Source organism: Harmonia axyridis, chromosome 7, assembly GCF_914767665.1.
Source record: "Harmonia axyridis chromosome 7, icHarAxyr1.1, whole genome shotgun sequence".
In the NCBI taxonomy this organism is placed as follows: domain Eukaryota; kingdom Metazoa; phylum Arthropoda; class Insecta; order Coleoptera; family Coccinellidae; genus Harmonia; species Harmonia axyridis.
The window spans coordinates 4,284,760-4,302,161 of NC_059507.1; the positions used below are offsets into that span (position 1 = coordinate 4,284,760).

At 37.9% G+C, this 17,402-nt stretch overlaps 1 protein-coding gene across 5 annotated transcripts in view; it reads right to left on the reverse strand.

Moving 5' to 3' along the window:
* Positions 1-17,402, reverse strand: part of LOC123685490 (apoptosis-stimulating of p53 protein 1) — a 262,820-nt gene that overhangs the window by 102,518 nt on the left and 142,900 nt on the right. For all 5 annotated transcript variants that reach the window (XM_045625201.1, XM_045625202.1, XM_045625203.1 and 2 more), the window contains one exon: positions 16,144-16,202. In XM_045625201.1, coding sequence (XP_045481157.1) covers positions 16,144-16,202 — 59 coding nt within the window. The remainder of the gene's footprint in view (positions 1-16,143; positions 16,203-17,402) is intronic.

Genomic DNA, 17,402 nt, shown 5'->3' on the forward strand with positions numbered 1-17,402 from the left:
ATTTCGTCTGTAATCTCGTCTGTTTCGTTTTCAAATGGCCACCCTGTATATTTAGGTATTCATTTCAATATATTTTGAGTTAAAACGAAACGTTGATTCACTATGGGACATAAGGCGTGCGTTATTTGTGTAGAAACTCGCGAATTGAGTGAAATATCGCATCACTGATATGTTTTCATTTCCGCGCGCTTCATGACAAATTTGATTGTTCATGTTGGGGACAAAATTTGCTTACTGAAAATGACATATGCTGCCTCTATCTGAATTTATTACTTAGAGATTGTATTCCATAACAGATTCGTCTAGAGGATTTAAGAACCCTATTTTTCTGAACAATCTCGTGGGTGTAAATACATATAGGGTGGTTCAGATTTCAGTTGAATAACTTCGGCGATAGATCGAACAATGAAAATTACGAAAAAAAACGTAAAGAATTTTTTGAATATCTCGTAGAGCAACCAAGATATATCGAAACAGTCATTTTCAGAAATGCCCTATTTAACTCGAAGACGAATCAAGATATCTATAATCTGCTTTCTAATTTCGAAAAAAGAGATCGTGGTCCTTGAGATTTTTTTCTTTAGGTCATATATTTCTCCAGATACTTTCGGTGAGCATCGAATTTTGGACACCCTGTACAGGTTTTTGGGTCCCCCCCCCGTTCGTCGAGGCCCCAATCGCCTACGCGATGTTCCGCCACTGGTCGCGACGATTCAGAGAACACCCGCAAATTGAAGCGCATTCCACAGGCTGTTGTCCTTGAACTGGCCACTGCCTAGGTCGAGATTTTTTATCGGTGGCCAATTTTACGGTCTTCTATGTTCCGTACATCCACTATTAATCATTGGTGCGTGCTGGACGGTGGTGAAGGTTACCAGGTGAATTTTTATGTATTGTCCGAGTTGCTTTGAATTGAATCTTGATTCTTGAGAGGCGAGCTGAATGGATTGTTGTTGATTTGGGCAACTGGCTGTTACAAGAGAGAATGGTTTTTTGTTTTTTTTTCTCTTGATCGTTTGAAACGCTGAAGCGGTGCATCCGTTTCGTCTTCTCGTTTATGAATTGTTGATCAGTTGGAATTGGAAGTAATACAATGGTATTTTACAAACAGGTGGCGAAGAATACTTAGCAATTCACTGGGTCCTACTTATTAAGTGAGGAGTTTTACAATAGAAACATGGATTCATAGCTTGGCTTGATTTTCGAGTTACATTGACTTGAGCTTGACAGGAAATCAAGTGAAGCTCAAGTCAAGTAGTAGTTTTTCAATCTCAAGTCTCGTCAAGTATTTATTTATCAAGTACTTGAATCATATCAAGCTACTTGATTTTTAGCAGTTATATTGTGTAGTGTTACATCAATAAGAAGATGATGAAATGGGCAGGAACCTTGCAAAAAACACTTTTATTCATTAAACCCATTGTAAAGGGTGTTTTTTTTTAGATCTATAGAACTTTAAATAGCAATTACACAACGATGGATTATTCGATTGACATGAATTTCATTTATCCGCAAGATAATCTTGTGGCATTACATTTTAAATATGATTTCTGGCATATGACCGCCACGGCTGGCTCGGATGTAGTCCAATCTGGACGTCCAATTTTCGATGACTTTTTACATAGCCCCACAGAAAGTAGTCTAGCGGTGTTAAATCACAAGCTCTTGGAGGCCAATTCACAGGTCCAAAACGTGAAATTAGGCGGTCACCAAACGTGTCTTTCAATAAATCGATTGTGGCACGAGCTGTGTGACACGTTGCTCCTGGACATCATGGTTGTTCAATTCAGGAATGAGAAAGTTAGTAATCATGGCTCTATACCAATCACCATTGACTGTAACGTTCTGGCCATCATCGTTTCTGAAGAAGTACGGACCAATGATTCCACCAGCCCATAAAGCGCACCAAACAGTCAGTTTTTCTGGATGTAACGGTGTTTCGACATACACTTGAGGATTAGCTTCACTCCAAATGCGGCAGTTTTGTTTGTTGACGTAGCCATTCAACCAGAAGTGCGCTTCATCGCTAAACAAAATAAAATGGACGTAGTGCGCGATACGTATTCCGCACAGAAGCATTATTTTCGAAATGAAATTGCACTATTTGCAAGCGTTGTTCAGGCGTGAGTCTATTTATGATAAATTGTCAAACCAAACTGAGAATAAATCACTTGACAGCTGTTAAATCGGTCGCCATCTTGAACAGTAATGCCAACTTAAAGTTATATACCTCGAAAAAATACTCGTTATCACTGAAAACAACTGACATAAGAAATGTCAACAAACTATACTCAGTAATTGCCATTATATGTATCATTCCTACTGAAAAACCCGCTATGATCATTTCTATTCGCATTTTCGAAATCAATCGAGCCACACGAACAACAATAAGCATATTTCTAGCAGGACAAAATCTTTCGTTCCGCTAGATATTCAGTAAAGCATCGTAATCGGTCCATTCATCCGCTGTACCTCACCCTTTCCCTATTGCCGAGTGCCATATTGGGAGAATAACCTCCGTAGGACAATCTCTTCCCAGAAATTACCCATAAACCAAGGTTTATCCCTTCGATTCCCCCTAGCCAAACGAGCTAAGCGTACCTCGGATTCACCTCCATCCCAGAAGGTCGGTCTTGAGCGATCGAGTCGTTTCTACGGCCATTTATTCGATCCACGGTGCCTCTGATGGACGTTGTTCCATATTTCATAGTCTTCTCTCTTGTCACGAACTAGCGATTGGCGCTTTGATACGGCTAAATTAAACTTCAAAACGTCTTCCCAGTCTACGATCACGAGATGAGAGTCTCGCCTATACGTTTGTTATAATGTCCAAACTTCCATCATAGAGTGCGCGTCGGCCTTTGTTCTATGTCGGCGGGGAACTTTGGTTGACGTTTGATTTTCTGACGTTTCCGGTTGCCAAGTTTTCGTTTTGACGGGTAGATGGGATTTTTGAGGGGTTCTTCCTCGAATAGATCGCGTTTCGTTGAGGTGTTTTTATTTTTTGGAACTTTGAGCTGGGGATGGTCTCGAATGATGAGGTTTGAGTCACTAATGACGAATCCTTAAATTCGATTCAGACATGTGAAGTGACTAGTTCTAGGGAAGACAATCATTTTTCCAGATTCGGCCTAGATGAAGAAATACAGGGCGTTAAAATTCCCAATAATTTCACCTGATAATTCAGAATGAAATTGAATTCAGTGAAGTTTTGGGCCAATTAATTTGTGAGATATTGCGTTGTGCGTGTAGCTACTTTTGTTATTTGAAAAAAGACGGAAAAAAAGAATTTCGTGTGCTGATAAAATATTACTTTTTGAAGGGAACAAATACAGTTGAAGCAAAATCTTGGCTTGATGAAGAATTTCCGGGGTCTACACCGAGATACTCAACCATCATTGATTGATATGCTAAGTTTATACGTGGTGAAATGAGCACCGAAGACATTGGACGCCCAAAAGAGGCTGTCACCGACGAAAAAATTAAAAAAGATCACAAAATAATTTTGAATGACCGTAAAGTGGAGTTGATCGAGATAGCAGACATTGTGAAGATATCATCTGAATGTGTACATCATATAATTCACGAATATTTGTATTTTGTACACGAGAAAGCTGTGTGCAAAATGGGTGCCGCACGAGCTCACAATCGATCAAAAGCAACAACGTGTTAACGATTCTGAGCAGTGTTGGAAGCTGTTTAAGTGCAATAAACCTGAATTTTTACGTCGATATGTGACAATGGATGAACATGGCTCCATCATTTTACTCCGGAGTTCAGTTGACAGTCAGCTGAGTGGACTGCACACGATAAACCGAATCCAAAGCGAGAAAAAACACAACAGTCAGCTGGCAAGATTATGGCATCAGTATTCTAAGATGCCCAAGGTATAATATTCATTGATTACCTCCAAAAGGGTCAGACCATCAACAGCGATTATTATATAGCGTTATTGGATCGTTTAGAGGATGAAATCTTCAAAAAACGCCCCTATTTGAAGAAGAAAAGGTACTGTTTAATCAAGACAATGCGCCGTGTCACAAATCATTGGCAAAATTGCATGAACTGGTCTTCAAGTTTCTTCTGCATCCACAGTATTCGCCGGATCTGGCCTCCAGCGGCTTTTTCCAGTTCTCAGACCTTAAAAAAATGCTCGCTAGAAGTATATTTAGCGCCAATGAAGAAGTAATCGCCGAAACTGAGGCCTATTTTGAAGCGAAAGATAAATCGTAGTACAAAAATGGTATCGAAAAGTTGAAAAATCGCTATAATCGCTGTATCGCCTTGAAGGCAACTATGTTCAATAATAAATTCGAATTTTTTCGAAAAAATGTGTTTTACTATGGAAGACCGGGGACTTTTCAATTGGCCTGTTATCTAGAGTTATGTGATCTCCAACGAACGATCAAACGCTCAAAAGCTCCCGACTTCCCGTCGTCAGCGCCCTCCTCATTTTTTCCAATCAATTACCTCGCATCGAAAAACTCGTCGACCGGATGATTTATATCGAAAAACACTCGAAGGCGTGCGCCAAAGGATATATCACTTTCGTTTTTCACACGGCCTTCCCCCCCCCACCACCGCTCGAGCCTCACGGTGGCTTATCGCGGATTACGTGGCGATAAAAACCTCATAAGCGTCCGAAAACGGAATGAGGAACGGGGGAGCTTCGACCTCCTTTCACGTCATTAGCATCCCATTATCCTCTCTCGAATCTCGCGTTTATCGACGAGAATGATCTGCAGCGGCGAGCCGAGAATCGTTGTTGCGAGAGAAGACCTTTGTTCGTGTTCTTCGCCGTTTGCCACCGTTTCCGATTTCCTGCTCATACTCCTCTCTGCTCCACTGACGAAGTGATTAATGAATTGAGTTATGCTGTTATCTTTATAAGGCGTATTTTGGTTGATTGTTGTCAATGGAAAACGTTTGGACTTTTTTTCACCCCACAATCTTACTTACTATACTCTATTTTTGTTCCATTGGGGAATTTAGTTACGTGTTATCTACTTATCTGTGAAGCCTGGTTAACATTGGCGTAATTAGTAGTAGAGTTTGGTGATAGAGTCCTTATTATTTCCTTCTTCTTCTTCTTCAAGTGCCATATCCGCGGCGGATGTCGGCAACCATCATAGCTATCTTGACTTTGGAGACAGCGGCTCTAAAGAGATGTTTTGAGCTGCATCCAAACCACTCTCTCAGATTTCTCAGCCATGAGATTCGTCTTCTTCCTAAGCCTCTTTTGCCTTCTATTTTCCCCTGCATTATTAATCGTAAGATATTGTACTTCTCGCCTCGCATTATGTGTCCCAAATATTGTAACTTTCTCTCCTTGATGGTACGTTCAACTTCTTTTTCTCTACCGATTCTTCTTAGCACCTCGATGTTGGTGATACGATCCTTCCACGAAACTCTCAGAATTCTTCGGTAGGTCCACATCTCGAAAGAGTTAAGACGCCTCATTGCATCTGCATTTAGCGTCCATGCTTCCACCCCATAATAGAGCACACTGTGTACATAGCATTTTGCCAATCGCAGTTTGAGATGCAATGTCAGATCCTTGCTGCACAGGACTTTTTTCATTCTTATAAAGTTGGAACGAGCTTTTTCTATTCTAGTTTTTATTTCTGCGGTATAGTCATTGTTTTCTGTTATAAGTGTTCCTAAGTAAGTGTATCTTTTTACTCTTTCGACCTGCTGACCTCCAACCAGCAGTATTTCGTTTGTGTCATTGTTCTTGCTGATTTTCATGAACTTGGTTTTTTTGACATTAAGAGAAAGTCCGTACTTCCCGCTACATCTTAATATCTTGTCCATAACTCTCTCTAAATCCTTCAGACAGTCAGCTATTATTACGGTATCGTCAGCATATCTGATGTTGTTGATCAAGACTCCATTCACCTTTATACCAGCTGTCTCACCTTCCAAGGCTTCCAGTATAATTTGCTCCGAGTACGCATTAAACAACAAGGGCGACAGTATGCAACCTTGCCTGACTCCTCTCTTTATTTCCACTTCCTCAGATCTTTCCTGCCCATTTTTTACTGTGGCCCGTTGGTTGTAATACAGATTTGAAATTAATCTTACATCTTGTTTGTCCAGGTTTTTGTTCTTAAGAAGGTCTATAAGTTGGTCGTGTTTTACCTTATCAAAAGCTTTATTATAGTCTATAAAGCAGATATAGAGGTCGCGATTAACATCCAGGCATCTCTGAGTCAACACATTGAGAGAAAACAATGCCTCTCTTGTGCCAACCCCATTTCGGAAGCCAAATTGACTCTCACTTATATCCAGTTCTAGTTTGGAACGTATTCTGGTATGTATAATTTTAAGGAGAATTTTTAATGTATGTGACATTAAGCTTATGGTTCGGTAGTCGCTGCATTCTCTGGCATTAACTTTTTTTCGGTAGACATATGAATGTTGATGTTAACATTTCCTTTGGTATAATTCCTGTATTGTAAATTGTGTTGTATAAACTCACCAAAATATCTATGTTTTTGTCGTTAATTAATTTAAGTAACTCACTTGGTATCTCGTCTGGGCCTGCAGATTTCTTATTATTTCCTAACTAGAATAATTCAAACAGGTTTTTCTAGTGTCAGTAGAATACTATAGACTATCTAACTTCCACAATATTATTCTATTCTATTGGTTTGTTAGTAGACTATACTAATATAAACAAACACAGTTTGATTTAAGTAGAAGATACTGTGTCTTCCTAGCTGCTTATTTGCGTCCAACTATCTTTTAAAATCAGTTGCAATATTAGTGAATATAGTTACTCCATCAAAAGCATAGTAGAGTATTCCAGAAAAAAGTGGTGAACTCTACTACTAATTATACCAATGTAACCAGCTTATACTTCTCCTCTTCTGACGGAGAGATTGATGAATTGAGTTAAGCTATATCAGCTATCTTCATAAGGCGTATTTTGGTTAGTTTTTTTCAATAATACACGTTTGGACTCTTTTCCACCCCACAATCTCAATCTACTTTACTTGTTTGTTAGTAGACTATACCAATATAAACAAACACGAGTTTGATTTAAGCGGAGGATAGTGTCTTTCAAGCTGCTTGCGTGCTTTTCAAATTAGTAGCAAACGTGAATACAGATACTCTACCACAATGAGCATTGAAGAGTATTTCAGAAAAAAGTATGCTTGTCTACTCTACTCTACTTATACCAATGTAACCAGGCTATACTTCTGCTCCACTGACAAAGTGGTTGAGTAATGCGGTATCTACTATCTTTATAGGGATTATTTTCATTAATAATTTCAACAATGAACGTTCGAAATTTTTTCTGCTTACACTTTTGTCCCATTGGGGAATTCAGTTACCTGTTACCTACTCATCTGTAGATCCTTGTTTACATTGGCGTAATAAATAGTGGAGTTTGGAGGTAGAGTCCCTACTATAATAATGTGAACAGATTAACTATGCCAGTGACAATAGAGTACTGCAGATTGTGCAGGGAAGAGAAAAGTGGAAAGATAGCACATGCAGAATAGTTCACTCGACTATTCCACCTCCACTTCCACTCACAAAACTCAAAGAGAATGTTTTGAGAATGGGATGAAACCCGAAACATGCACGTCAACAGTAAATCATATATTTCAATCAAAATTTTGAAACGTATAGCCAATAAACCAATAAGAGCACATATTTTATTGCTTGCATAAAAACGAAACCCCATACGACAAAAATATCGATCTCAACAAGAAATTACCGTCATTCTTCCGTGACAATTACAGAAAAAAACATTATTCTAATTGAATGACTACAGACTTGTGTTGTTGAATAATCTCTCTCCGAAATTTGCCGATTTAACGACTTTTTCCCGGCTGCAACGGAGAGAATAATCTCCAAATGGGAATGGTAATTACCCTCAAGATCACGCCCACCATAAATAATCATCATTGTTCTTTTTTACTTGACGCGCGTTTCGTGCCTGAACGGCGTGATTTTTTCAATCAATTACCCAGCATCAAAAAACTGCTTGTCGGGATGATTTATATCGGAAAACCATCGATGGCGTGGCAAAGAATATATCACTTTCGTTTTTTCGAGCGCTCGTTACCGAACAGATTACTCTGTCGTTTCATAACTATGTCTGTAATTGTCGAATTTTGAACCAGAGATGGTCTCAAACGATAAGGTTTGATTCAATGATGAAGAATGCGCCCACAACTCGAAAAAAATTACACAATATCCCCTAAACCGCTGAAAGTGAAATTTCGGCTGTTGATATGAAATAACAATTTCAAGCTGAACATATTAACATCATTATTAGAAAGTTAGAAAGTATACTGGAGAAAAATACATATCCGAACGGGATGAGATTTTTTGTGTAGATCAGGTATATATATACAGGGTGTTCCTAAATTGAACGTATAAACAAAAAGGGGAGATTCCTTAAGTGAGTTTAAGAAAAAAAAGTACCATAAACATGGGGTCGCAAACGTTTCGTTTTCGAGATACAGAGTGTTTCTTGTTATAATACATTTTTTGTGTTGATTATACGAGTTTATCGAATCTTTATGAATCATCGCTACAGATCAGGAAAATTTCCATAAAAACTGACACTGAATTCATTCACCACAGCTTACAAAGTGGCCTTCCCATCATAATTTGGATTTTCATGAGGATTTCGAGAGAATCGTTCAAAATTTTTTTTCTCGAAATCGTTGGTAGATACGACAAAACTGCAAGAGACCGAAAAGTTTAGTATAAGAACAAAGCTTCTTTTTACATTTTTTCAAATTTACAGTTGCTCACCAAAAAAAAGTTCTGCAGAAGAACAGGTGGCAGTGTTCCAGAAAAAATATCACCCTGTAGATCTTCTATCGAAATTGCCATGTCACGTGGTGAGAACTCTCAAATGTAATATCTATGCCAGATTTCAGTTGAATATCTTGTGAAGTGTAGATACTATGAGAAAAAAACTTGAAAAAAATTCAAACTTCAACACTCTGTATCTCGAAAACGAAACGTTTGCGACCCCATGTTTATGGGACTCTTTTTTCTTAAACTCACTTAAGGAATCTCCCCTTTTCGTTTGTACGTTCAATTTAGGAACACCCTGTATACAACATCAATTCCAAGGTTCGGGAAGAATTCGTTCATTAGATTATATTTAGATTTGAGGGGAGTTTCTTCTAAACAGAATAGGCAAGAATAACATGTTCTTTTTAGTCTGGGATCCGGTCACTTGTCAATTTAAGTAAATGAAAAAGCAAAAATGCTTATCAGACAAAGTGCACTAACCTAACCTTCTGTGATAAAGGTAAATGAACCTAACAGGCCAATTGAAAAGTCCCCGGTCAACCATCGTAAAACACATTTTTTTTGGCAAACTTCGATTTTATTGTTCAACATAGTTGCCTTCGAGGGCGATACAGCGATTATAGCGATCTTCCAACTTTTCGATACCATTTTTCTAGTACGATTTGTCTTTCGCTTCAAAATAGGCCTCAGTTTCGGCGATTACTTCTTCATTGGCGCTAAATTTCCTTCCAGCGAGCATTCTTTCGAGGTCTGAGAACAGGCAAAAGTCGCTGGAGGACAGATATGGCGTATACTGTGTATGCAGAAGCAATTCGAAGCCAAATTCATGCAATTTTGCCATTGTTTTCATTGATTAGTGACACGGCGCATTGTCTTGATGAAACACCACCTTTTTTTTCTTCAAAAATGGGGCCGTTTTTTAACGATTTCATCCTTTAAACGATCCAATAACGCTATATAATAATCGCTGTTGATGGTCTGGCCGTTTTGGAGGTAATCAATGAATATTATACCTTGCACATCTCAGAATACTGATGCCATAACATTGCCAGCTGACTCTTGTATTTTCCTCGCTTTGTATTCTGTTCATCGTGTGTATTCCTCTCAGCTGACTGTCGATTGATCATATCATTGAAATTTCAATTACTTATGATACACCCTGTCCAAAGGTTCATCATTGACAATAAATAATAAGGCATATGAAGATAGTAGATACCACTTAACTTAATTCGTTAATAACTTCCTCAGTGAAACAGGAGTATATGCAGAACAAAAGTCTTAACTTGTTTAAAATAGTTTGAAACGCATTTTGCATCCAGAAATCGACCACAAAGCTCAGAGTAGACTCGGAAGCAATTACATAAACGAGAACAACATCGTTATTGGATGAATCGACGCATCGAGTTGTTATCTCGCATCCTTAATAACTTGAGAATTATCAGTCGCAAATCGAGAATAACAACGCATTTCTATTACAGTTAAGATTTCGATCTTCCAAGGAGCGACCGCTATGGATAATGTTGTAGGAAAAGAAATGAGAGAGAAACGCGAAATAACTGTTTGTGGCAATTATTTCGGTTCATTCTTTGCCGTGTCGAAGGCAAAAGACTGCCACGGACAGTTTCCTAGAAAAAAGCGTTAACAGTGACAACTACTGATTAGTTGAAGAAAGAGGAAATGCATCGTTGTGGAGATGTAGCTGTGAATAGAATGGATTTGGACGGTAATGTGGTTTAACCTTTATGATATTGAGGTGTTTTGTGTTATAAAGATGATGACATGCCACAATTTCACGCTTAATGTGAAACAGCTCTTTATATGAAGAGTGCAGTTGATGGAAAATCATACTTATCGTTTAGATTCATTTCACTCGTGATTCTTTTGCATTTACTCTACAAATATTTATAAAGGGTGTTTTTTTCGGGGTATATAACTTTAAGTTGGCATTACTGTTCAAGATGGCAACCGATTTAACAGCTGTCACGTGATTTATTCTCAGTTTGGTTTGGCAATTCATCATGAATAGACTCACGCCTGACAACGCTTGCAAATATAGCAATATTATTTCGAAAATAATGGTTCTGTGCGGAATACGTATCGCGCACTACGTCCATTTTATTTTGTTTAGCGATGAAGCGCACTTCTGGTTGAATGGCTACGTCAACAAACAAAACTGCCGCATTTGGAGTGGAGCTAATCCTCAAATGTATGTCGAAACACCGTAACATCCAGAAAAACTGCCTGTTTGGTGCGCTTTATGGGCTGGTGGAATCATTGGTCCGTACTTCTTCAAAAACGATGATGGCCAGAACGTTACAGTCAATGGTGATCGGTATAGAGCTATGATTACTAACTTTTTCATTCCTGAATTGAACAACCATAATGTCCAGGAGCTGTGGTTCCAACAAGACGGCGCAACATGTCACACAGCTAGTGCCACAATCGATTTATTGAAAGACACGTTTGGTGACCGCCTAATTTCACGTTTTGGACCTGTGAATTGGCCTCCAAGATCTTGTGGTTTAACACCGCTAGACTACTTTCTGTGGGGCTATGTAAAGTCATTGGTCTATGTGGATAAGCTACAAACCCTTGACCATTTTGAAGACAACATTCGCCGTGTAATTGCCGATATACGGCCACAAATGTTGGAAAAAGTCATCGAAAATTAAACGTCCAGATTGGACTACATCCGAGCCAGCCGGAGCGGTCATATGCCAGAAATCATATTTAAAATGTAATGCCACAAGATTATCTTGCAGATAAATAAAATTCATGTGAATCGAATTATCCATCGTTGTTTTATTGCAATTTAAAGTTCAATAGCTCTAAAAAAAACACCCTTTACAAGAAAGTTTATAGCTATTTAACATACTGCATGAACGCAAGGATTGATAGCCTGACACTTGGGAATTTAGTCTATAAGGAGCGTTTCTCAGGAGCGTACCCCGCGTTGTGCGTACACAAATTTTACAAAAATTGGAATTCTTTGACTAAAGCGCGAAGAAATTTTTCCAATAATAGAAGGATCGTCACTTAAATGATGAAGTTTGTGGAGACCAGTTCAACACTAGATAAACCAAAACCCAAGGTCTGTTCGTGATGCTCCCGACCCCTGAGCGTTATGTGACGATAAAGTTTTTTGGCAGAACTACCAAACTTTCCTGGCTATCACTGAGGGATATGATTCCAGCTGGATGAAGCAACTTTGACAGGCCAATTGAAAAGTCCCCTGTCTACCATAGTAAAACACATTTTTTTTTTCAAAATTCGATTTTATTCATCAACTTCATCATATTGAAGTGCAATAAACCTGAATTTTTGGGTCGATATGTGACAATGGATGAAACATGGCTCCATCATTTCACTCCGGAGTCAAATCGACAGTCAGCTGAGTGGACTGCACACGATAAACCGAATCCAAAGCGTGGAAAAACACAACAGTCAGCTGGCAAGGTTATGGCATCAGTATTCTAGGATGTGCAAGGTATAATATTCATTGATTACCTCCAAAAGGGCCAGAACATCAACAGCGATTATTATATAGCGTTATTGGATCGTTTGAAGGATGTAATCATTGAAAAACAGCCCCATTTGAGGAAAAAAAAGGTGCTGCTTCATCTAGACAATGCACCGTGTCACAAATCAATGAAAACAATGGCATAATTGCTTGAATTGGGCTTCGAATAGCTTCTGCATCCACCGTATTTGCCAGATCTGGCCTCCAGCGACTTTTTCCTGTTCTCAGACCTCAAAAGAATGCTCGCTGGAAAGATATTAAGCGCCAATGAAGAAGTAATCGCCGAAACTGAGGCCTATTTTGAAGCGAAAGACAGTTCGTACTACAAAAATGGTATCGAAAAATTGGAATATCGCTATAATCTTTGTATCGCCCTCGAATGCACCTATGTTGAGTATTAAAATCGAATTTGGCCAAAAAAAATGTGATTTACTATGGTAGACCGGGGACTTTTCAATTGGCCTGTTAAGTCTATTATAACATAACCTATTTGGTTTTGCATCTGACTTCACGTAATTGCTTTTTTTATAAATTCAGAAATTTTTTCTATACGAGAAAACAATGAACCATAGTGTAAAATTGGTATTGTTTCTATAGTTTTTTAAGGTTGATTCCCATTTCTATTCTATCGTAATTTTAATTCAATTGATCGAGTCAGTGTGGATTTGAAAGAAGTTTTACGACAACAATAACGATAAACTCTGAGAGACTAGGATGCCGACTAAAACAGTCCTCGATTCGAATTATTTTATGTTTATGTCTGCCATTCATGAATAATCAGAAGTGCTTAAGTCTCCCACACAAAATGTCAGCTTTCTAAGTCAATTTCATACCAATTACCATAAAATTACAGTCTTTCGATTGATTCTGATTGACGTTATTGTTATATTCCACTTAGAAGTGCGTCCATTTTCGGACGTAAAAGTTTTTCAGAATACGTTCCTTATTCCGACCATCTGTATCTTTCGGTCGATCTCTTGAATTTTTCAACGGCGAAAAAGGAAATAAATCTCCATAATAACATTCCTATAGATTGGTTAAGGAAAGCAAAGGCCACTCCTTTGACACACCATGAATTCTTTTGACTCCCACGTCTGTTATACTGGCCTTGCCTAATTTTATTATTGATTTACACTTCTCTAAACAGAAATCCCCTGTGACGATAATCGCTCGGAGAATTCGGTAAACAATCGTGTCCACGCTGGACGAATCGTCGAATACGTTATGTTGGTTTATTTTTTGAGATCGATGCAAATTCCGAAACCTGCTGCCAAGCGTGAGAGATTCCGAGTTGCTGTTCCAAATTTTGTTGAGTCAACGAACTTGTAAACATTGCGTTGAAACGATAAAAACATGATTTGTTATTTCCGCTTTGCCATGAAAAATTTCGAAAATAAGTACGATTGATCAATTCGGAATTTTAAGATATTACATGTACTACTAGAGGGTGTTTTTTTAGAGCTATAGAACTTTAAATTGCAATAAAACAACGATGGATTATTCTATTGACATGAATTTTATTTACCCGCAAGATAATCTTGTGGCATTACATTTCAAATATGATTTCTGGCATATGACCTCCACGGCTGGCTCGGATGTAGTCCAATCTGGACGTCCAATTTTCGATGACTTTTTCCAACATTTGTGGCCTTATATCGGCAATAACACGGCGAATGTTGTCTTCCAAATGGTCAAGGGTTTGTGGCTTATCCGCATAGATCAATGATTTTACATAGCCCCACAGAAAGTAGTCTAGCGGTGTTAAATCACAAGATATTGGAGGCCAATTCACAGGTCCAAAACGTAAAATTAGGCGGTCACCAAACGTGTCTTTCAATAAATCGATTGTGGCACGAGCTGTGTGACATGTTGCGCCGTCTTGTTGGAACCACAGCTCCTGGACATCATGGTTGTTCAATTCAGGAATGAAAAAGTTAGTAATCATGGCTCTACACCGATCATCATTGACTGTAACGTTCTGGCCATCATCGTTTTTGAAGAAGTACGGACCAATGATTCCACCAGCCCATAAAGGGCACCAAACAGTCAGTTTTTCTAGATGTAACGGTGTTTCGACATATACTTGAGGATTAGCTTCACTCCAAATGCGGCAGTTTTGTTTGTTGACGTAGCCATTCAACCAGAAGTGCGCTTCATCGCTAAACAAAATAAATTGGACGTAGTGCGCGATACGTATTCCGCACAGAGCCATTATTTTCGAAATAAAATTGGACTATTTGCAAGAGTTGTTCAGGCGTAAGTCTATTCATGATGAATTGCCAAACTAAACTGAGAATAAACCTCTTGACAGCTAGTAAATCGGTCGCCATCTTGAACAGTAATGCCAACTTGAAGTTATATACCTCGAAAAAAAACACCCTATATGTAGGGAACATCACGTTACAGTTAAAACGAGGTATTTCTTCTTTCTTATCACCGATTTTAATAGGGTTTTCACATAATTTCTTCAAACAATAATTTACATTGTAATATTTTTTATTTGAGGGGTCTATAGGGCGTAGTTTCGGAGTTATAACGTTTGTTGTAGAGGTCCAATTTCTAGCAATTTTTTTCAAATTTCGAACTGGATATTTCGAAAACTACGAGAGAAATGCTAGTGGTGAAATATTTCAAAAATTCCAAAAGTTATAGGGATAGAACTGAAATTTTCGAAAAAATTTTGAAAATTTTCGCGATGCATGCTCCCCTGATGAGGCAAGATACGAACTTAAAATTTGAGTGTAATATAGATCAACTCTTGATCTATAATAAATGTCTTTATTTGAGCGGTCTGTAGGCCGTAGTTCCGGAGTTATAACGTTTCTTGTAAAGGCCAATTTCTAGCGATTTTTTCCAAACTTCGAGCTGGAAATTTCTATCTAAATTCAATGAGTATCTAGCTGCCAAGCTTCTCTTGAAAACTATAAGAGCACATTTTATGGAATATCATCCCAGAATCATTTAATTTTTTTAATCCATTGATTTTCATTAGTGTTGGTTGATTCTCAAGTATTTTAACTCATTTCTACTTCCCTCCAAAGTGTTCGAACAAAGATAACTTTTAATGAAATAAAATCCGAATAAAAAAAGTTGACAACCACATATGTTGCAATTGGGTGCATCAAATTATCCATTCTGAAACTATCCCTTTTGTGAACTAAATACGCTGAATATAAACACCTGAAATTGGACTCGTTAGCACCATAGGTATCAGTTTTCACAGAAACCTATTCTGTAAAATAATACTCTGAGCCATAATCAACTGCAACACAACACCACAAATATTGTTTCTTTTTCAAAGTAAAGAAATGTTCTATTGTATTCTAGTGTAATTCCATCCCTAAGTTTGGAATTAGGTGTAATTAGTAGGTATACTATGAAATATCATAAGAAATTGTGAGGAATATGATACTTTTGTTCTGTTTTTGTAACATATGATATTGACTCATATCTATTTCTATTTTGAAGAGAGCGGTATTACAGGAAAAATTTGAGTGCGTTCAATTCGAAATAATTAATTATTGTGAACTTTTTGATTTCAAGAAGAAAGGAGGAGAACCATTTTGGATTGATATGATCGAAGAATAATTTCTTTTTTTATTTAGCGGATATATAATTTTTTAATATCCATTATTAACATTGATAGTAGAAACTATTTAATTAATACAAGAACAAAAAAAGCAAATTTTCTTTATATTCTTCCTTATCAAGTTAATTCAAATTGAGTTCATTTTTCGACCAACCATTGATTTTCAATAAAAATCAACTGTTTGATCTGTGCATCAAATAATCCTGTAAGTAGTGATTTTGCAGTGTCACAAAAAAAAAAGACTCACCGTTTCACATCCGATGTGATCTGGTTCCTTCATACCATTTCTCTTTTCGTAAGCCCCCCCTGAAACAAAAATTAAGTGAACCAATAGTATTCATCAAAATTCTAGAAATTGCAATTATTTACACACCAGCTATATGAAAAGCCTTAATTATGAAAGCAATAATACAATGCTATACTAGAAAATTATATGGAAAATATTTGGTGCTGCAACCGTAGCAGTGGCGTCCATTTTGCTGATTAAGTCTTCCATCATTGATAACTAAGGGTGTTTTTTTATAGCTTAGAACTTTAAATTGCAATAAAACAACGATGGATTATTTGATTGACATGAATTTTATTTATCCGCAAGATAATCTTGTGGCATTACATTTTAAATATGATTTCTGGCATATAACCACCACGGCTGGCTCGGATGTAGTCCAATCTGGACGTCCAATTTTCAATGACTTTTTCCAACATTTGTGGCCGTATATCGGCAATAACACGGCGAATGTTGTCTTCCAAATGGTCAAGGGTTTGTGGCTTATCCGCATAGACCAATGACTTTACATAGCCCCACAGAAAGTAGTGTAGCGGTGATAAATCACAAGATCTTGGAGGCCAATTCACAGGTCCAGAACGTGAAATTAGGCGGTCACCAAACGTGTCTTTCAATAAATCGATTGTGGCACGAGCTATGTGACATGTTGCGCCGACTTGTTGGAACCACAGCTCCTGGACATCATGGTTGTTCAATTCAGGAATGAAAAAGTTAGTAATCATGGCTCTATACCGATCACCATTGACTGTAACGTTCTGGCCATCATCGTTTTTGAAGAAGTACGGACCAATGATTCCACCAGCCCATAAAGCGCACCAAACAGTCAGTTTTTCTGGATGTAACGGTGTTTCGACATACACTCGAGGATTAGCTTCACTCCAAATGCGGCAGTTTTGTTTGTTGACGTAGCCATTCAACCAGAAGTGCGCTTCATCGCTAAACAAAATAAATTGGACGTAGTGCGCGATACGTATTCCGCACAGAACCATTATTTTCGAAATAAAATTGCACTATTTGCAAGCGTTGTTCAGGCGTGAGTTTATTCATGATGAATTGCCAAACTAAACTGAGAATAAACCTCTTGACAGCTAGTAAATCGGTCGCCATCTTGAATAGAAATGCCAACTTAAAGTTATATACCTCGAAAAAAAAACACCCACTATTTACAATGAAATGAACATCCATTGATTTCTCAATCAATTTCTCCATTAGGCTGTTGC